The 21,976-nt window shown below is 36.4% G+C and overlaps 1 protein-coding gene across 1 annotated transcript in view; it reads right to left on the bottom strand.

Annotated features, from left to right (window-relative positions):
* Positions 1–11,284: 11,284 nt before the first annotated feature.
* Positions 11,285–21,976, bottom strand: part of LOC109065850 (TBC1 domain family member 4-like) — a 31,391-nt gene continuing 20,699 nt past the window's right edge. The window contains exons 13-20 of the mRNA XM_042730436.1: positions 21,700–21,909; positions 19,339–19,500; positions 18,540–18,698; positions 18,201–18,445; positions 17,052–17,211; positions 16,692–16,861; positions 14,440–14,616; positions 11,285–13,391 (exon numbers count right to left, since the gene is read on the bottom strand). Of these exons, the coding sequence (XP_042586370.1) occupies positions 13,161–13,391; positions 14,440–14,616; positions 16,692–16,861; positions 17,052–17,211; positions 18,201–18,445; positions 18,540–18,698; positions 19,339–19,500; positions 21,700–21,909 (1,514 nt within the window). The 3' untranslated portion in view covers positions 11,285–13,160. The remainder of the gene's footprint in view (positions 13,392–14,439; positions 14,617–16,691; positions 16,862–17,051; positions 17,212–18,200; positions 18,446–18,539; positions 18,699–19,338; positions 19,501–21,699; positions 21,910–21,976) is intronic.

The raw sequence follows: 21,976 nt of genomic DNA, 5'->3' as shown, positions 1-21,976 counted from the left end.
AGTTGTTTACCGGTGTAAGTAAAAACTCTCTGATGCGCTTTTTTTCCTCAACAGGGTGCCCAGTGCAAGCATTTCCCCAGAAAAAGGACAATTTCCAATCTGGCAGCAGTGTACAACACATTCAATTGATGCATTGCGTTCCTATGTACAGTATGTTGCTTTGGCCACTTTATTTTTCCCATCTTTGACATGAAGGAAGAAAGCTGAACAAAAAGTTTCTCAAGACTCCTGGTAAAAGTCTATGATGCATCTTTATTTTTCAAATAACTAAAATGACCCATTTCATTTTTTAAGACTTTAACTAAAGCCATGGATGTATAAATTCTGCACAGATTGTTACCCTGATTTACAGTTTGGAGGAGTCCAATTTCACAAAAATTCACATAGTCAGACTATGATAGTTTCAGACTGTGATTAGCTCCAGTTGGATGATTTCAAATATGTTTGATATTTTAAACCAATATTAGAATGCTATTTTTGGCACACTAGTTTGTTTAGTGGCACAAATTTGTTGTGGTTGTAATGACTATAAAGACATGACAATGTGATCCTCAGTCATTTTGTACAGTTCTGAAAACATTTCTCGGCAAGTGTATGATGGAAGTTGTGTAGTGTATTCCAGCCTTAACTTCCTCAGCATGATTTTCTTCCAACTGTTGCTACACCATGATATTACCATCAAAAATGTAATTTCAAGCTAATTCTCAGAAGAATTTTTTACACCAGTTATTGGTATAACACACCTTGCAGAATCTTGCTTAGCTAAAAAAAAGTTTACACTGATGTAATTGCATAAAATATGTTGTAGGTCTTACACTTAAGATTAGGAGTTTGTTCTAGTTTGTTATAAACTGCTAATACTAAGTATTAGCAATTATAATATATACACATTTTTTGTCAAATGTAGCAGGATATATTTGCAATCGATGGTTCTCTCATACTAGACCTTCCAGTGGAGGCACAAGTAGACAAGAAGTTGCAAGCATAATCGCTCACATTTCATTGTGTCTCTCCGTATTCTGCTAACAGTGCCCGTGTGTGTCTTTGTGCAATCCTGTCAGTGTGTGACCTCCCATGTCCTAGAGTCCTGCCACCACACCCCCCAGCTCTCAGCATGTCTATTCCACCCTAGACAGCAGCCAGGTTGCCAGAGCTACGCTACTCCCACCCATTAGCTGCAAGAATCCAACATAACCATGGTAACAAGTCTCTCACCCCAGGGGAGATGAGCAACAGAACTGAAAGACTCCATTCAATTTCCACATCCCCAGTCCACTAGGGCTGACAGCCTCTCATCGTTTGTGTTGCAGTGGGCAGGGGTATGTGCTCATTAAAAAAGCCAACACACACTCACTCTCGCTCTATACACAAGTCCGTGGACACACACTGGTGTACATGCGCTTCGCATTATCTTCACATTAGACCACATCCTTCCTTACAATTTGAATGTTTGAATTGTGTCTGCCCACTTAGCCTGACAGAAGATAAGCTGTGTTTTAGGGCTGTGTTTCCACCCCCAGTATTAATGGATTGTCAGTCTGTACACCTAAAGATGCTAGATCTATATTCTTATTCACCATTGCTGCTTCCCAATAATTCAGATGTGTATCCATACAAGGATATCTGTTATGTGGTTTCCGACTCACATTTGTTGTGTTATTTCAGCGATCAAACATTAATAAGAACTGTTACGGAGAAATAAAAAAATTGGCCCAGTACCCACACCTGAGGCACACCAGCCTCCTTTGGAAGCATATGCCTGTCTAATCTGTGGTTATTAATCGGTAGTTTATCTATTTGCAGTTAGTCACCACAATATCTAGAGACGCATCTACTCCCTCGTGCGATGATGGCATTGGAACGCGTGCTTCAAATGTACCTTGATGAATCCGTGCTGATGAGATCCAGGAAAGGTTAATGAAGCACAATGGGAAATCAGCCCTCCTCCACTAGTGCTGTGAAGAGGCTAAAAGAGTTCTCTCTAGGTGGAGTGGGAGAGAGCAGTTTCAGGTTCTCTCCAGTGAGCGATGAAGCAGCAGTGCCCACACTGCCTGAATCAAAGCCCAGCCCAGCCCCAGTGCGCAGGGAAACCATGCAGGCTTTCAATTATTAGTCAGGCTGGGGACTGGAGGCTGAAAGCAAGAGGTAAGAAACTCTGCTGGCGAAACTCCATATATCAGTTACTCTACTTATTTAAGGCAAAATAGATGTTAGGAAAATAAACTAAAAAGTGGACTAGTAATGTAGAAACTGTAATGGTCAGTGCATAGATTCTCTTGAGTATAATGCTCAGGTGAGCTGCTGCTACTTAAATTTGTCTTTTGATTGCACATTGTCAGAATTGTTTTTTTTTTTTTTTTTTATCTGATAATCAAATGACTCTTTTGAGCTGGCCCTTACAGTGAATCATTTTTAAAAGACACAAACTCATGAACCATTACTGTATGAATCAGTCTAACAAATCCCTCTTTGATTTAATAGTCTGTCAAGTTATAGAACAAATTCAGAGCTTTCTTTTCTTAGTCTCATTGACTTCCATTGTATTTTTTCTCCATACTATGGAAGTCAATGGGGGCCAAAAACTGGTTGGTTACCCACATTCTTTAAAATATCTTCTTTTATGTTCAACAGAGGAAAGACACTCATACAGGTTTGGAACAACTTGAGCGTGAGTAAAAAATGACAAAATTTTCATTTTTAAGGTTAACTATGCTTTTAAAACAATTTTACACTGGAAAATGCTACTTTTGTGTATGATTATTATATCTATTAAACAGCATAATCTGGGCCCTGTGGTTAATATTTAATATTAATATTTTCATAATGTACCAAGTTATAGAAGATTCCCTGCAGCAACAGCTAAAAGAGGGTGTCTTTTTTAAATTTAAGCAAAATGCACACTGCAACTCAAATGAACTGGAATTCAAATTAATAGCTTGTGAATTGAAATTCAACCAAGAAATGTATAACAACACTCGGCCCTTTTGGAGGGCATTTACACATGTTCTTCTCATGATCAGATAATTATCTTCCTAAGAGTAGCACCACTTAATGCCCTATAAATCACCTCTCTCATCTCTCTTAGAAAAAGTGCTTAATGGCACTGGTTCCTCCTTTAGAAACAGAAAGTAACTGGTCTGGGGTGGAGGCAGTGAGAGAGCAAAATAAAGATAAACTGAGAGAGGGAAAGATTGAGCAAGCACATGGGCTCTTAGCCAGATATGTGAAACCTAAGTGAGCCTGACCATTACGCCTCAGTCCTTTCTCTAGAAACCTCATCTGGAAAGTTCAGCAACTGTACATAGCAACTTCAATGATCTTAAAGGCCCCAAAAAGTGTGAGATATGAGGTGTTTGTGTGAGCATGACGAGAGCTGCTGAGTTGTGGTGTAAGGGTGGAGGCGGTTTGTTATTAGTTAGAAGGGTGTGGTGTCTGTGCTTTGAGATGTAGGTGGGTTGTGAAATTAATTGAGGGTGCGTCCATGGTTGCACTCATTTACAGTGTTGTCTGCTCAGCAGAGTTTGTGCGAGTTTGTCCACATGATAGTTGCACCTTGTTTTCAAACAGATGGGCCACTCAAAGGACTTCAAAACAGGCTTTTAACACTGCTCCTCCCAAGGCAAAGTTCAATCCAGACATGCGCCGTGGGAGATGAGCAACAGTCTACCAGCAGTGGCTGGACCCATGTAGAAAGGAACAGGGTAGAACAACAAATATTTGGCAGCCATTCGCCCATCCAAAGGCACACAAGAGCAGCCCCCAGTCGAATGTTTGCTTTGCTGGTGGAGAGTCTCTCCACTAATCAAACTGTTTTCACTGAGGTCATCACAGACGTCAGAAGAGAGTGGTTTTGGCCAGTTCTTTCTCTCTATTTCTTTCTCTCTGCCCAATACCACACCGTTTAGGATGTATCTATGATGTCAGTGTTGCTTCACACCCATAACGCCCCTCACTGATAGTCCCCAGAGTTGACCTCCACCCTCAAAGGTTGTCAAAGCAGGATTTGTTTTGCAAAGAAAACATGCTTCTTTCACTTTTGTTTTTTGTCTATGTAAACAATGGGTCTTGATCTGGTTTGGTAAAAAAAAAAAAAAAAAAAAAAAGGATAATTTGATTAAAAAGGGAGTAGATCGAATATTCCATATCTGTCTTTTGGGATCAGGTCCCATTTGTCATGAAAACTTACCTCAGCTAGAAAATTGATTTTCATTAGGATGAAGTCATTAAGGTTATTGTTGATGTCAGTGTAAAAACATTCATGTTGCCAAGCCAACATGTATCATATATTTCTGTCCCTAATAAACAGTGAGATTTATGACTGAATGAATACCTATATTTTTCCCTACTTATAATCAGACCCAGGCGTACTTTGTGGAATCACATTTTCTGTGCTGATTTTGGAGGGAAATCTGAGGAATGGATTTAAATATGCTAATATATATTCAAAAGAGTTAAGAGCGGTGTTGGGGAGTAACTAGTTACATGTAATGCTGTTACATAATTTAATTACAAAATAAATGTAACTGTAATCCATTAAAGTTACCGAGAAAAAAAAAAGTATAATTAAGCTACTTTTAACTAAAAATGCTAACATTACAAAGGAGGTTACATCTGAATATTTTCTGTAAAAAGCCAGGATATGTTAAATAATAATATTAATTTGTTGCTTTGCCTGTTTCTGATGTGCATGATGCCTCGTGCCATTTTGATTTGATTTGATTTGATTGAAGACATTTAATCAAATGTAATCAGTTATATTACTTATTACACTACTTATTACATTTTAAACAGGGTAACTTGTAATCTATAACCTATTACATTTCTAAAGTAACCTTCCCAAAGGTTAAGATTAGTAACCATTACTCCAGTCTTTAGTCTCACATGATCCTTTAGAAATCATTTTAATATGCTGATTTGGTGCTTGCAAAACATTTATTATTATTTTTGATCACAGAAGTAGAAAGTTCTGAAAAACAGCATTTTTTGTAATAATGCAAATGTCTTTATGAAATGAATCCTTGCTAAATTAAATAAAATTATAAACTTAAAAAAAAAATGTCTTGCTGTCTGTCACAAACCTAATTTTCCTGGCCTGCAAACTTTCAGACAAGGGCTATCATGAAGATAGTCTTGCTTTCCTTCATTTTCTTCGTCAGCACAATTCTGATTTTTTTTATTTCATTTTATTTTATTTTAGCAAATTAATGACTGTTATTCATATTATCCGTCTCATCATGTCTCTGCACAGTTCTACTGTCAATAAAATAACTTCTGATATATAAATATCTCTGGGTATCATCATGTTGGCAGCTTTGTGCTGTGAAGGTGATCTGATCCCACAATGGTAACATTGTGAGAGGAAAAAGCAATGAAGGATTGAGGTAATTAATATACTGAGGTAGTTTTCTTCAATTTACCAAATTGACAAAACAATTTATGCTATTTTTCCATAGTAAACTAAAATTGCTCATTCTGTGGCCCTTAAAGAGAGAGCTTCTTCAACAAAAAAATAATAAAGAGATGAGCAAAATAGCTAAAAGCAGCATTTTTTTGGAGATGTGATGCATGGTGGCACAGGCAGCACCAGCTGGGAGGGGGTGTAAGCGTTGTGCAATGCCGAGGACGTGCATGGCACCTCCCTGCTCGCTGTCACTGTCCCTCCTGGACCAAACTGTGCTTTGTTCCCCTCCCAAAGGGGAAGGAGATTAATTCAGTGCTGGATCAGGTAAGCCCAGTGATTTTCCTGGGGACGTTGCAGCCGGTCTTTTGGGATTAGCTGCACGCTCGCCCGGCAGCTGGGGGATGAAAGTGGAAGTGTGGCTTGCAAATGGCCTCCAGGCAGGAAAGGAGCCTTGACAGGTACACTAGGATAAACACTGATTGCATTCAAAAAACACATTGTCTGCTGTGATACATATCAAGGAGGAATTCTCTTTGTGTTTGAGCATCTGTCTTCTGCTTCTAAAATGTGCTGTGACTTGACTATGAAATGCCCATACTGATAATCTAATGAGCTGCTACAGATTCTTGACAGATATATTTAATATATACCTAAATAAATGGACAGATGCATATCTATGTGATTATCTGTATGATGTTTCAATAGCATGAAGTGCTTGTGCATAGAAGATATGACGATATAAGAGTCAGTGGCGAATGAATGAGGAAGTGGCGACGAGCCCCTCTGGGATACGGGCAGATTTTACCTCGCTCTCAAGGCCAGACGCATACACCTACTTCTCGGTAATGCCAGCCCCCTACAGCTGTCTGCACTAGGGTTGCCACCTGTCCCTTAAAATACGGAATCGTCCCGTATTCAAAGGTAAAATGATACATCCCGTATCAAATCAATACGGGATGTGATTTGTCCCATATTTTACAAAGGCCAACACATAGTTGAATCAACAAATAGGTATTGTGCACTGTTTATAATACTAATCAACCAGCAGTTTGCAGAGAAGCTTGCTCACGGTGGACTGTCTGACTTAAAGGGACAGTTCACACAGATATGAAAATTTTGTCATCGTTTACACACCCACAAGTTGTTACAAACCTTTAGTATGTTCTTTCTTCTGTTAAACATAAAAGAAGATGCTTTGAAGAATGTGTGTAACCAAACAGTTTCTGCTCCCCGATGACTCTGATAGTATTTTTTCTCTTCTATGGAAGTTACTGAGGATCAGCAGCTGTTTAGTTGCCCACAATCTTCTAAGTAAATTCTTTTGTGTTCAACAGAAGAAATAACTTTATGCAGATTTAGAAAAACCTGGGTAAATTATGACAGAATTTTCATTTTTTGGGGGGTGAACCATACATGTAAAGTGACAGACACATCCATGCCTCTAAAGGTATAGACCTATTGTTTGAGGAGAAAATGGCAAAAGGTGCTGGAAAACGCATCAGTTGGAATGAAGAAAAGGACATTTAATTCTTACCTTTGTAAAAAAGTCCATTCAGGACAAACTTGATAACAGTCCTTTACATTCTATATTCTTTTTATATTCTTTCGACTATATAATATATAATAAATTAAAATTACTATAGTTAAACCATGGTAACCACAAATTAACCATGGTTTTGCTACACTAACCATAGTTTAACCATAGTATTTGTAGTTTACTATGGTTATACAAACGATAATCAATATGCCAAAAAACATAGTATTGCACTTTTATTATAATAAAACTATGGGTGATTTTTGTAAGGGATTTCAAATGTGAAAAACACTTAAACGATTAGATTGCTATGTTCATATAATCATTAAACAATTATGAGCCAGTGTTGAAGTCTTCAAACTGTTATTGCATCTTGTATTAAATGTAGCTCATATTTGAAAAATTGCTGTGAATGCTGGAATCATTATTCCTGCACGGTGTACAGCTACGAATAAGACAAGCTAATAAATAACCACAATAAAGCAATATACAGGCTCAGCATTTGAAAAGGAAAGCTGATTTAAGAATGCAGGATATTGCCAAAAAAAGTTCAAACAACATAAAAATAGAAGATAGCAAAATAGATATTATTATATTTTGAAAAGGAAAATCAGTAGTGCTTACCTGTTCAAAAATCACAGGAGGGTTGTGGATGTTTGCTATGCCATTGGTTGCTCAGTGGTTTTGAGTATATGTCGCTTGCTAATAGCCCATATGGGGCTCTTTTGGCTTTTAGCATGTTGATATGTGGTTGCCAGGGCGGTCTGGGTTGTGTTTAGTACTGTATGTTGCTGTGCAGGAGATTCATGAAAGGTTTTTAACATGTTTACTATGATATAAAAATCATGTTGCTCTCTGGATGCTAAAGTTTTAATGGTAGTTTTTACCATGTGGCAATGTTGTTGCTTACTGGTCAGTAGAGCAACCATTTTTTTTAAACCATATTAATTAAGTCTAATTATTATCATATTCTACATTCTTAATCATACCCAATAAACTTCACAACTACTGTACGTTATTAACTATTAATAACCAGATAATTAGTAGTTTATTGAGACAAAAGTCTATAGTTTGTTAATAACAAGAATTGGACCTTAAAATAAAGTGTGACCCAAACCACCACATGAGCAATAATGATAGCTTGCCTTTATTATCTTAACTAAAGTTGCCTTCTAAACCAAACTAATCAAAATACGTATTTAAGTGATGCTGTTAGCATTAGTATATAGTTGTGTACAATGTGTGTGGAAGCCTGCCAGCATATAGATTTCCCACTTGATTAAAAGACCTCTCAAAATAATAGTTGTTTTTGAAAGCAACTTTTTTTTTCATGTTCAGTGTTTACTGCTCCAAACTCTTACTTCATCACAAACCATGCAATAAGATTCACCGTATATGGCTGGAGGGACTCGTCCCTATGATGTCTAGCCTCCTTGTCAGCGCCAGCTCTTCCTCCACTACTATATGAGCCCAAACTGCTCTGACTGCAGAAACACGGGAGACACTAAAGGATAGAGTCAAAAAACATGAAAAATGGTTAATGTAATGGCAAGCTTGCTTAATATTGTTCATTTGTCCTAAAATTTCAAAGCATTTATTTTATTTAATTTTTTAAGCTTTTAAAGTTGACATTTTGGATCTATGTGATCAAGTCAAAATTTTGGCAATGCAGTTAGGGCCAAAATTAAATTAAATTAAATTAAATTCTCACTTAATGGCCATTCAAAACTTACATATTAATTTTACACAAAACCAGTTTAAACATTCTTCAAAGTTTCTTCTTTTGTTTAAACTGGATATCAGTTCTCACAAGAGGAGTGAAAATATGCCCCGAACAAAGTGGTTTGATGGCTAGTATTTTGTAGCACTCCATCTTTGACATGCGGTCCTTTATTGTGCATCTCTATGAGTGGGTGGATGGATGTGGTATTAAACAAAAAGCACTGATAATTTTGTGCAGAGGAAGTGCTCTGTGCGGCAATCCCCTACTGACTTCCACGATCCGTCCAGGCATTTCCCCTCCACAGGAAACACCCTCACCAGGGAACACATACGGAATGCTGCCTTTTGTTCATAGAGAGAGATAAGCGCTGTGACAATGCTCCAAGTGTGGTATTTTTGCATCCTCTCGCCATCAAAAGGAGGTTTATCGAAACGAAGGGTGGGTAATGCAATGTCTCCATCTCTCAGCTGGTCCTACATCTGGTCCAATGAGTCATTGTCTACTCCCTGCAGGAAAATTGGGCTTAACTTCCCATCTATCTTGCAAGACTACATATCACCACTTTCTGTGCCAAAATTGCAATTCTTCTGTGTAATGTGGTTGTGAAAGGACTGGCGCTCTTTTGCATAAGCATAGACATTTATCAGGCCAAACACAATCAAACCAGGCTTTCATTACACTTTCACAGGTCAACCTAATACTTATTTATTCAAAATTGTTTAAGAAAAATGAAATTGAAATTTTTTCTCAAACCCATAGCTTTGACATATTAGAAGTTCTTTAATTTAAACATGCATAGTATGTCTAAAAAAGTAGTTATGTGTAGCTTATTATTCTAGGTGCCTGAGATGCTGTACAGTATATGTTTTTCACTGTCCCTTTATAAATACTTGTGTATAACGAAAAAATTATTTTAATAAAAACCTTTGTTCATTCAGTAAGAGATGCAATTAAACTAGTAATTCAAAAAGTCATATTTTCTATTTTAATACTGTAAACAGCCATAACTATATATTAGTAACAGTGATATGTGATAAATATAACAGTATAAAAAAGCCCCATAATATAAATAATTACATTTTATGTGTGCATATTAATGCTAGTCAATACAAAACATCCTATATCTTCAGACCATGATATATGTATGCACAGCAAGACAAGTTCGTAAGGAAAACACAATTTAAACTCTCCAACGATGATCCATTAATAAGAGTATCACTATCATTGTTCATCTTGCTGAATTATATATAATTTTTAAATCCACACTTTAATGTATTTTTTTTAAATATTAGTTTAAAAACAGGACCAAAAAATAATAATAACAATAAAAAAGCATATTCTGAAGAAGAAATGTGTTCAAGATAATGTGACTAGATTTTAAATTATTTTATGTATAAAAAAATTAAATATTAATAAAAAAATACGGAAAAATAAATGTTTTTAAACATTTTGTGTAATATGTTAATAATAATAATATGATGTAAATAAAATTGTATGTATTTTTTTTTACTATACATAACTCTTTTTTTTAATATCCATGTATAATGTGCATAATTGTGCATTACAATTATTCCTGTGCTCCCATACCCTACTAAACCAGCAGAACTTCTTTATTTCTCCTCTGAATATGTATTAATAACAACAGGGCACATAACGGCAACCTTTTAATTCACCACTGACTTTCAAACATCACTTCAGAGAGCAATCAATGAAATATGCAGTCCTGTTGACTTCACTAAACCAAAAACATCTTCAGGCTGTCTTGTAGTACATGTCTGCAATGGCAACATTATAAAAGCGTGAAATTTACATCACCAAATAGAGGTGGTATTACAAACCAATACTGGCCTTGAGAAAAAGGAGAAACACAGGCAACTCTCCATGACTGGTGTCTCAGACCTGCTGTTTAACAGCCTCCAGTCAAGGGAACAACCATAGGGCTCAATTTCAAATTCAAGCACTGTTTGTAGGAGGCTCTGTTTACTGGACAGTGAAGAAAATAATGCAAACTGGCTCAAGTATGTCATCATTTTTAGGTCTTAAAGGGATTCTGGTGCTCTTGCCATCGTACACATTATTTGTGCCTCAAACAGCAATGCATAGAATTACATATTCATAGAAATGGGAGGATGAAAATCGAATGCATATGTGGAAATAAAAGCATAAAATACATCAACAACAACAACAAAAAAATAATCACACTTAAAATATCACTTTATCATTTTTCTCAGCTGTAAGATGGTGTAAACGTACACAACACATTTGTATCTTCCCAGCCGTGAATATTTTTATTTGACCGGTATGACTGACATTTCACAATGCATCCCATAATACTGCAAATAAACTGTCATGTAAAACACTACAAATAACTATGGCAGTTTTGATCATCATGCATCATTATTCAAGTTTATATTGGGTCTAGTTATATGTTATTTAACTACAAAAATGTGCATTGTGATTGCTATTGTGTTGCTACGATGTTCTGTATGCTTTGAGCACTTGCAATGTAGTTGCTAGGAGTTTGCTTACTGGCCCCAGGCAAAAGACTACTCTCTCGTGACTTGTGTCCTTCCTTCAGTGTAGGTTACAGAATGCTTAACAACTAATAATAACAATAAACGGAAACTGAGGTATAAAAAGTTGATTTTAATGGAGTATAGAGGACTGACAACTCAGCCAAAATCAGAAAGAAACAATCAAGACATTGTTTGCACAATGCACACACACACACACTTTTAATGGTGACCAAAGATTCATTGCAAACAAAGCTGTATCCGAAATAAATGTAGTCCAACAAAACTTCGGTGGCATGTAACAATGGAAACGTGACATAATGATCAACAAGTTTTGGCACACTGAACATAGTATGAAAAAGAATGACTGATGTATCAAACACATCATCAGACCATTTGCTTTATGTGTTTTTTTTTTTGTATGAAGACATCCTATTTTATTATAGCATTGAGAAAAATTGAAAAGTTGGACAATGTGACCTTGTTCTTGCACGATGAATCATTTGTCCCCATCCTTCACATTGTTAAACTTTCTGTGTGGTGCTAGAATGTACCTCCTCTGAACAGGTGATGTACAGTATTTGTGGCCCTTGATTAAACGTGCACATATGTTTTGACTCTTCCAAAGATATGCAAGTCTTTTCAATTTGCAATGTCAAAGATGTATTTCTGAAAAAGAAAATGATTCCAAAAAACAATATCTAAAAGAAAGTTGATCAGTTAAAATACCCAGCAGGTCAGCACTAACACTTCTTAATGTCACTTTTTGCCATATTATGTTCACTCGAACATAGAATAGCAGGAAGAGGCTCTTGCTTACATTTAACAACACTTACATTAGAGTTTATCATCTTACTACAATTGTGATTCATTCATTAAACTGTCAAAACGAAGCAGGTTCTGATCGGTGTAGTCAAGACAAATGTGGATCATATGAAAACAGACAAACAAGAATGAGTGTTCAAGTAGATATTCCTGCTTTAGCTTCACATTCATGTGGTTAGATGAGTGACCAATACAGTGTCATTTTTATAAGGGTATATGTACAATCATATTTAGCCAGCATCAAGCTGAACATGTTTTTGTCCTATTAGGCTTATATGCCAAGGCCAAAATGAACTAGCATCAAATAAAACATGTAATACAAATGTCTGACAAAAAGTGAATGAAATATAATAGCATTTTAGCATTTGATATCTATATAAGTTCTGACAGATTCTCATCATCATAACAGATCTTTTGTGAGCCGCTCTCCATGACAGAGGAGTCAAGACCCCTGCAGTCTTATACACTGCAAAAATATTTGCGCAGATGTCAAGGACAGTTGGTGCCACACAAAAAACAAGTGATCATTTGAAAAGAAACCCAAACAATGGTAAAATCCCCAAAGGATTGTGGGATTTATTTTTTTATGCCCAGGCGACCATTACACACTGCATTTCAAAGATTGCACACGCACATTTTTATGGCATAGTATCCAACACAACGTTCTTCAGGCACACTTCTTCAGTGCACACACAGAATACTGTGCAATATCAAAGATGATGGTTTGAAGACAAATTACTCTTCATGTTTTAAGACAGTGATTCGCTTGAAGTCCATGAGCTCAAACTGGGAAGTCAGGACAGCAGGACTGTTTGTAAGTTGCAGAGGAAACCCAGCAGCACATGGTTTCACTTCCTGCCTGCACTTTAGGTAAAGCACTTTAAGCAAAAGTTCGATCTGGTAAATATTTGGTTTCCTCCAAACACCTGGTTTGGAGTGCCAGGTCAAAAAATACCTTCACAGTGAGTGTATAATCACACGTGGACATTAATGCACTTCCGTTTGTTTACAAGTTTTCTCTGTGATGCTGCAAGGTGTCAAACGTTCCCATGTCTCTCAATTAGGCCATCAAAGGTAAAGCATGATGGGAACACAAAAGAGGAAGAAGCAGGCTAATTCCCTACTGATGTACCTATATGATGCATGAGTCAGTAGGATGGTGATTCAAGGCTTTTTGCAGGTTTCTTTGGCTTTCCCGTTGGTGCTGGACTTGAGTTGGGTCATCTCCACATCAGCCATGGCATCCGATGGCAAACTGCTACGCATGCGCTCAATGGTCTTTTGGTAGGAAGCTTTCTCTTGTTCCAGAGAACGGATCAGGTGCTTCATCTTGCTCTCACGTGAAAGGAAGCTCTCTACACTGCTCTCCAGTGTCTGAATCTTCAAACGAGCCGCCTGTTAATAAGAAAGCCAAACATGAGAATCAATGAGGGAATCTTGTGAAGAAACTATGCACAATTTTTCATGTAACCATATACACTACTGTTGAGGTAGTTTGGGGTTGGTAAAAAATGTTTTTGAAAGAAGTCTTGCTGCATTTATTAGATTAAAATACATTAAAAATGGTTATATTTTGAAATATTATTACAATTTAAAATAAATGTTTTCTATTTAAATATATTTTGAAATGTAATTCATATATATATATATATATATATATATATATATATATATATATATATATATATATATATACACACACACACACACACACATTAAATGTAATGTATATATTTTTTATATATTTATGTTATTGTTTTTATTTTTAATGTATTTATTTGGTAATATTTGTGGTATTTATTAAATACATCACATTTCATATGAAAATCTTGCCAACTGCCAGAGTAACATTAGTGTTTAAAGTGTATACACAGTATATATATATATTTATTTATTCATTTTTTTTTATTTTTTTTTTGTGTGTGCTGAGAAATTCCTGGGAATAGAACAATGAAACATTCTGGCACAAATAACAAATATATAAATAAATAAGGCATTTCCAAAAATGGGAACTGTGCAGTAAAGTTGGGTAATGTGAGTCAGATCCAATGGCTTATTAATACTGTTAGTAACTGTTAGTTTTGCTTATTTTAAGCAACAGGTTGTTTTTAGGAACAACTTGGAGATAAGCAAGTTGTGACGTTATATGCTTACACTAATGGAGTTTCAAGTATAATTCATTCTCCCACATTCATAAAAACTTATGGATGATAAATCAACAAGCTAGTATCAGTTTTATTTCCATTATTTTTAATTTGAAATGTAAAACACTGAACCAAAATTTCATTTTAAAAATTTTCAGAGTTGCATCTGTAAAGATCTTAGGTTTCAAGCTGTTTGTCTTTTGTTCTGTGCTTCCACACACTGGCAATAAAGGAACAAAACACTTGCCTGCTTTTCAAACCACTACTTGTGTTATGCTGTGATATTGTTATACATCTACCTGCAGTTTCTCTAGTAAGTCCATGTTCTGTTTCTTGAGCTGGGAATTAGCTTTCTCCAGTTTATCTAGCCTATCGGAGTCCTCTGATGGTGGAGGAGCGTCTGACAGCTCATCCTGCAGGACGTGGTACTCCACTTCATACGCATGCAGCTGCTTGGAGATGTCCATCTCGATTGCCTGCAAACCACATTTTATACTGATAGTTATTTTCAGAGAATATGGCAGAGGTTCATTAAAATTAAATGCTATTTGAGACTCTCACACATACCTTTACATAAAGTATATCCAAATATAAACAAAAACTGTAAAATAAAAATTGAACTGAAACAATGAATTTTCTTTTCAACAAAACAGTCTGTTGATTTTTGAAAAGCAAGTTGCACCACCTAGTGGTTAAATAGAGTGCATTCTAGTGTATTGCATACTACATATGAAACACTGTGTGGTGTCTACAATCAAATTGTGAAACCATATTCAGTATGCATAAAAAAAGGTTTCAAACAGTTGTAACATGATCTCTTTTTGCCATATGCTTACTTTACAGAATAGTATCCAGTTTGCATCTCAAAAAGAAAAAAATATTTTACATTTAAGGAAGAGATGTTAAAAATTATGGCTGATCAGTGTAAAAATAAAACTTGAAAATTGTTTTAAGTAACTGAAAAAAGCTGAAGGAAATACAATGTAAATACTAGACAAAACAACTGAAACTGTTAAAAAATACAAAGGTCAATGAAAATTTGAAATGTTTATATGTACATGTAAAGCTGAAGTACTAAAAATTAACTAAGAAAAAATATTCAAACATACATTACTAAAATATTACTTTATTAAAATTACTAAACTAACAAACTAAAATAGCTAAAATTAAACAGAAATATTAAATACTGAAATAGTATTATGCTAACATAACACTGGCTGATATTATTTATATACTTACATTCATTGTATGAATATTTAAAGGGGTGGTTCACTGTTTTTTCCTAGGCTTGATTGTGTTTATGGGGAGCCGTCTAACGTGTTAATGCTTAATTTTTTTTTTAAAACGCATTATTTTTCACATAATTTACCTTTATTCCACACCGCTCTGTCCCTTCTCTGAGCAACACGCTGATCATTTCCTGCTTTTATGCAGCCACTCCCTCAGAAATTGGCAATGGGCTCTGATTGGTTAGCTAGCCCAGTGTGTTGTGATTGGCTAAACCAACTCTAGTGTGTCTAAACGTCCCACCCCTCGCCTCAGCGGCATGTGCTCCGGTTGTATTGTAAACAACGGCGTTGTTAATATGGCTTATCAGTTTGAGCCCGATTGAGAAGCAGAGGATATTATAGAACAGGATCATGCAGAGCATGTGCAAGCACAGCTTTTAATTGTAGGACTATGTTTTTTGTTTGTTGTTGTCTTATACTTTTAGATACGCTGGTATTTGTAAATGCTACTGCTTATGTTAGCTTTTAATATATGGTTTTATCCTGATTGAAGCTTTAATACAGTACGCCAACTGCACGCACGTCAATGTTTAATGCTTCTCATAGCTATGTGAAAATAAGCATATAATTTGAACAGTTCATTGTTGGAGCTGAGTTGAATGAGAGAGAGAGAGAGAGAGAGAGAGAGATGCAGAGCGTGTGCAGAGCAGGGGGACGTGAGGAACAGGATTGAGAACCACTGCTTTAGAACACTGATTTTGAAACTTGTGAATCCGTTACACTCGTCAGAAGACAGAATCTCAATTCATATATGAATAGATATTTACGTGCAACCCTAGTTTTCTCTTCCTCTTCTTTAAAGCAGTGCAGCATGGCCCCGCCTCCATTCCTGCCTTTTCCCGAGGGCAGGGTTTATCTGGGTTTGTTACATCATGAATCCAGGAAGTAACTCGTTGTAGTTCCTACGAACCATTTTTGTAGGCATTAAACTGCCAGAATTTTAAAAGACGATATCTCCGTTTGCATTGAACTTTCAGCTTCGTAACTTTGCAGATATTGTTTGTTCAAACAGCAACATTACACACTAACTAACGTGAAAAAAAGTGAAATCGCAATCAACCACCCCTTTAAAAAATTATTTGGTCATTTCATATGAAAATCTTGATATTCAAAAAATTTCCAGTTATGGGCCAACTGCCAGAGTAACATGAGTTTTTAAATTTTAAAAAGTGTCTCTTTTTTTTGGGGGGGGGGGTGAAATAAATCATTTAACACAAAACCCACAGACATGTAGCAGGAAATTTTTTCCATTTTAAATGTACCTTAGTGATCATCTCTTCCATTTGGCTATGAGTGAGGGTGGGGATGGTGGATTTAAGGTAGTCCACAATACTTTCAAAGCCGTCACACTCCAGTATCTCTCCCTCGTGGCTGCTCAGCAAACACAGGGCCACCTTAAAAATCACCTCTGTGCCTTGGACAAACAGGAGGTCTGCCACACAGCACACATACATGCACAAGAGTCAAAGGCTATGCATTGGCAACAATACTTGACTTATGTGTGAAATACATACATTTTACCACACAAGATCATTTCTCCACTATCCTAAGGTTCACCCGCACTCCATCACATACATACATCTAGGTCTGAGTAAGTTAGTTAGGTAGGAAGTGAAATTTACCAAATATACGGGCAACAAAGCCGAGCGGGAACTGAGAGGCGAAGAGAGTAAGAAACCAGGGTGCGGCGTACAGACTGGGACAGATCTCGTGCTCCTCCAGGTGAGTGTACAGGTTACGGTGATAGTCGTGCAACAGTCGGGACAGCTGGTACATCTGGATCTACAGAGGGAGAGAAAGAAGAAAAAGTCTTCACACTTACAGGAGTAAACTCTGAACAGGCTCAAATGTGACTGGCTGAGACAGGCTCTCTCTCACGTGATTAAACATTGGCACTTCTGATGATGAATAACCACTAACAGCTGAGGAGGAAACAGTGTACAAGAGGTGGAGACCGCTGTTTGCATACCGCTTGAGCAAATGTGTGTTGAAGTCTAGTGTATTAAAAATACTCCCTGTTCTGGTCCCTGTAACAAAATCAGTATGTGAAATTTACAGTCACTGAAAGTACATTTCTTACATTTTCATTTATGTTTCGCCAGCCAATAAAGTAGTTGCTTTGAATGTTAGACTGACACCTAGTGGAGTGGATGTAGCATTAAACAAAAACATTTCAGTTAGCAACAATACCCTACCTTTAACAATACCCTATTCACCACCTTATTTATTATTAATTTAGCCTACTTATTAAAGTGTCCAACAATAGAGGCGCTACCAAGACAGTGAGTAGTATTGAGCTGGTCATGTGATCTAAACATGGCGATCCAAGATTTTATAAACACTATGATGACTAAAACACACGTAAATATGTAAACATTTATGTTTCGCTCAATGCTCATTTATATTAAAAATGAAAGTGCCCGACAAAAGAGGTGTGAGAAAAATTGAGTAGTGTTTAACTGGCTAAACATGTCAATCAAAGCTTTTTAAGCCACTATGTTCACTATGTACATAATATTAAACAAATGTGTTAAAATTACTATTCATTTCATTTATTCAATCTCTTTAACAATCTAGTTTTTAACACAGCAGAAAGGTCATTCATATAACATTCAGTTCAACAAATTAACACACCCGCTCATTCCGTTACCTGTCACTAAAACCAGTCTGGCGACATTTAACAATAGGCATGATCAGATAAACAAACTTACCAGTTCTGAAAGAAAAAACATGAACTAGTGAAAACTGATACTCTTACACACACAGCGCACCTGCAGAGAGATCATGTCGGGACGGTACTGTCGGCGAATGCTCAGGTCGTACATGAGGAACTTGAGAGTGTCAAAAGCCTGCTCCTCGCTCATGTGCAAAAGCAGCAAACCGGCCACAAAACTGATCCCCTGGCAGTAGCCCACCTCCGTGTCCAGCAGGGAGTAGGCCTTCAGGAGATTGTACAGAGATAGCTGTCCAGCTCCCAGCTGAGTGCTGAAATACTGGTGTGTTGGGAATGTCCGGCCTGGAAAGAATGGGAACATCACCTCAGTAATGTTCTAGGTCAAAAATATGTGAATTAGCTGCACAAACTATAAGTACTTTGGTTAGATACAGACCGAGGTCGACCAGAATGGCGTGTTGCTGTGCTGTGAGCTGTTTGAGGAGATCCTGATAAGGGGTTTCAGGGGGCTGCTGCCGCTGCGGCAGACGGTGACGCAAACGATATTGCTGAGAGAGCAGGAGCCACACTTCACCTCGCCGACTTTTGGGGACACCTACAGAGAACGCACATACAAACAAACAAACAGAGTGAGGAACTCTAAGGGCTGTTAAAAATAGCAAAACAATTTCACATGTAAATGTAAGCATCTACAACAATGTAAGCACTACTAGTCAAAAGTTAATATGTTTATTAGCAACGACACATTCACTTGATCAAACAGATTTTTAAGAAATGTTAGAAATTACGATTTTTTAAAAAGATTTTTACATTATTACTCTACAAATGAAATTACTATTTCAAATGTAACAAAAAAAAGTATATTTAAAATGATCTTTTGAACTGTACATTCATCACCTATCCTGGAAAAAAGTGCAACTATTTAAACACTAATAATAATAATAATCAGCATAGAAAAGTCTGAAAGACTGAAGTAATGGCTGTTAAATTCAGCTACTGTCACGGGAATAAATTATTAAAACATATTAATAGTAAACTGTAGCAATATTTCCCATTGTTATTGTTTGATTTGGTGAGCATAAGAGACTTCTTTGAAAAAACAAAAATATAAAAATCTTACTGACCCCAAATTTTTGAATGTTAGTGTACATTATAGTAAGAAACAAAAATTTTATGTAGACCAAAATCTTTTTGTTAGTTTTATTGATGGAAGTAAACAAAATAAAAGTTCATACCTTGGCATACAGCACTGTGGATCTCTTCTTTGTCCCACTGTACTTTAGTACGGCAGGGACTACTCAACTTCCTGTCCCAAAGGGCCTGCACCTCTTTTGAGCACGGACACACTTCCTGGTAGTCCAGCTTCATTTTACGAATGTGCAATTCATCACGGCTGGCTGCAGGGAAAAAAAGTGAGGTTTAAAATGAATAAATTCATACCAACAGAACAACTAACATTTAATACACTGTTATTATGTCCTATCTCTTTGGATCTAAACCATTCTATGTGTCAAAATGAAAAAGCATCATGTCCAGCACCTGCTCTTCCCACAGAGACAGAGGCAGATTCTATGTTAGTGGTTCTCAAGTGTTGAGGTGTGACCCAGAAATGTGGACAGAAGAGGAAAACAATGCTAAATGCAATTTAAATTGCATTCAAAATTGAAATTCCTGTTTTATATCAATATGATTCATATAAAATGCCATTCATCAGGATGTTTTAAGAACTTAATAAAAATATGTTCTTAATATATGTATAAATTCAAAAAACATTTTCTTTAATTGTCAGTTTACCGCTTAATTTATGGTGTAAATGCAAAATATGGTCCACAAGCAAAATCAGAACCACTAACCATTCATCACTGTCATGCATATAATAATTTGATCAGTTTCAGTTTGTAAAAACAAATAGAGAGTGGGTTTATAGCAATGCATGTACAATGGAAGCTACACAGGCAAACATGCATCACTGCAAATAAACTGTAGCATGCTGCTCATATTTTGGTTTATATGCACCACAAGTTTCCATAGCAACTTTAGAAGGTTCAGAATGGCATGGCCTTTTAAAGTAACCTTAACAAAGCATCACAACATATTTGTACTATCCAAGGTAAAAGCATGCATGAACATCTTTGCAGATGAACAAGAAGAAGAGAATGTTAGACTCAAGGTGCAACTCCACAACTATTACACTAGGCAGGAGGAAATGATATCCTAAAAGCCAACTGTTATTGTTTATCTGCACTTGAGAACATGTAGCTATCTGCCTCATGCTGGTTTGTATACAACATTGCAGCCAAACAATGATATCATGCCAACAACCGCTTGAAGTGCAGCCTGCTCAGGCGAGACGACAATGTCTTGGCCGTATATATTCTTACCTTCTACTTAAACATGTTTATTCAGTTCGGCCAATCCAACAGCACAGAAAAAAGACAGAAAACACCAAAAAGAAAAACAAGGTAGAGGAAGTGACTTGCTTTATGTGTGATGCAGTTTGGCCAACAGAGGGCAATATTTCACAAAGCTTTGCTATTTCAAAACAAAGTTGAACTTATATACAATATTAACCTTTCATAAGGAGTTAAAGAGACTCAAACACTAATAACAAATAAATAAATAAAAAACTATTTCTTAAAGATTAAGGCTGAATATGTAACCTAGAGGTCACAGAACTCCAAGTGCACTCTTAAAGAACGTGAACGTCATCCAGACATTTCCATCTATAATTAACTTTGCCCCAGAATGTAAAATAGACACAGTGGCACTTGCCCCTCTAAAAATAAGGCCAGGCTAAAAACAGCTGTCTAATCAGAGTGATGGGAGGAAACACACCCTTTTCTGTGACTCCAGAATGTCCCATATATGCTGAACTACTGATGTAGGTTTTTATGCAACTGAAACTTTTATATAGTGAATTAGATTGCTCTCAAGATTCATTTTATCTTTTTACAAACTGTTTATATATTAAGTTTATTTTAACAGTTTATGCATTCCCTGGGAATAGAACCCATTAAATATGCCATTGCTAGCGCCATGTTTGAGCTACAGTACAGTAATTATTTAAAGGGATTGTTCACCTACAAAATGAAATTTTGGTCATTATTTACCCACCCTTATATTGTTAGGGTTACTGACTTACTTTTGTGCAACACAATAAGATATGTTTTAAAAGAATCTCCAGTGTTGATTTACTATTATTTACATGCTCAAAATTGCCATGTCAAGGTGTGTTTTTGCAGGTTTGATGTCCAAGACACCAAATGTCATTGGATTTCATGTGTTTTGTAACCAAAACCAACATGGTAAGATTATCATTGCGTAACGAATTACACTTTGATCTGTTTCTCACACAAACCTATTGTATGCCTTCATAAAAATGTGAAAATAATCATCCCCTGATGACTGCACCATTCAATTAATATTTATTTTTTATATATATTATAGTTATTATTTATATATCACCATTCATGTTTATTTATTTATACAATATACAATCTAGATCAACAATACATTTCCTTTCATGTTTAATGGAAACTCATAGGGGGCAAGAATTTATAAATGTTCAATTATAAGAGAGGGGTAGAAACACTAACCCTCCAGGCGCTGGTTCTCTTTCTCCATGCGGATGAGCAAAATCTGTTGGTGGATGGCTTTCTTCCACAGGGCCCTGTAGTCAGCTGGACTGCGCCGGCCCTTCTCTCCACCAAAGCCCTGCTCTGGGGACAGGGGGCTGACCTGAGGATCTTGATCCTGGTTCAAAGCCCGAGGAGAAAGTGGCAGCAGCTCCCGGCCATCCATGTGGTCTGAAAAACAGCAGATGCTGAGTGATTTCCCTGACAAAAAAAATACTGTGACAGTACTATGATATTG

Source organism: Cyprinus carpio, chromosome B9 (assembly GCF_018340385.1).
Source record: "Cyprinus carpio isolate SPL01 chromosome B9, ASM1834038v1, whole genome shotgun sequence".
NCBI classification, from domain to species: Eukaryota; Metazoa; Chordata; class Actinopteri; order Cypriniformes; family Cyprinidae; genus Cyprinus; species Cyprinus carpio.
The sequence above is the reverse complement of the archived record's forward strand: the minus strand, read 5'-3'. Positions and strand labels throughout refer to the sequence as shown.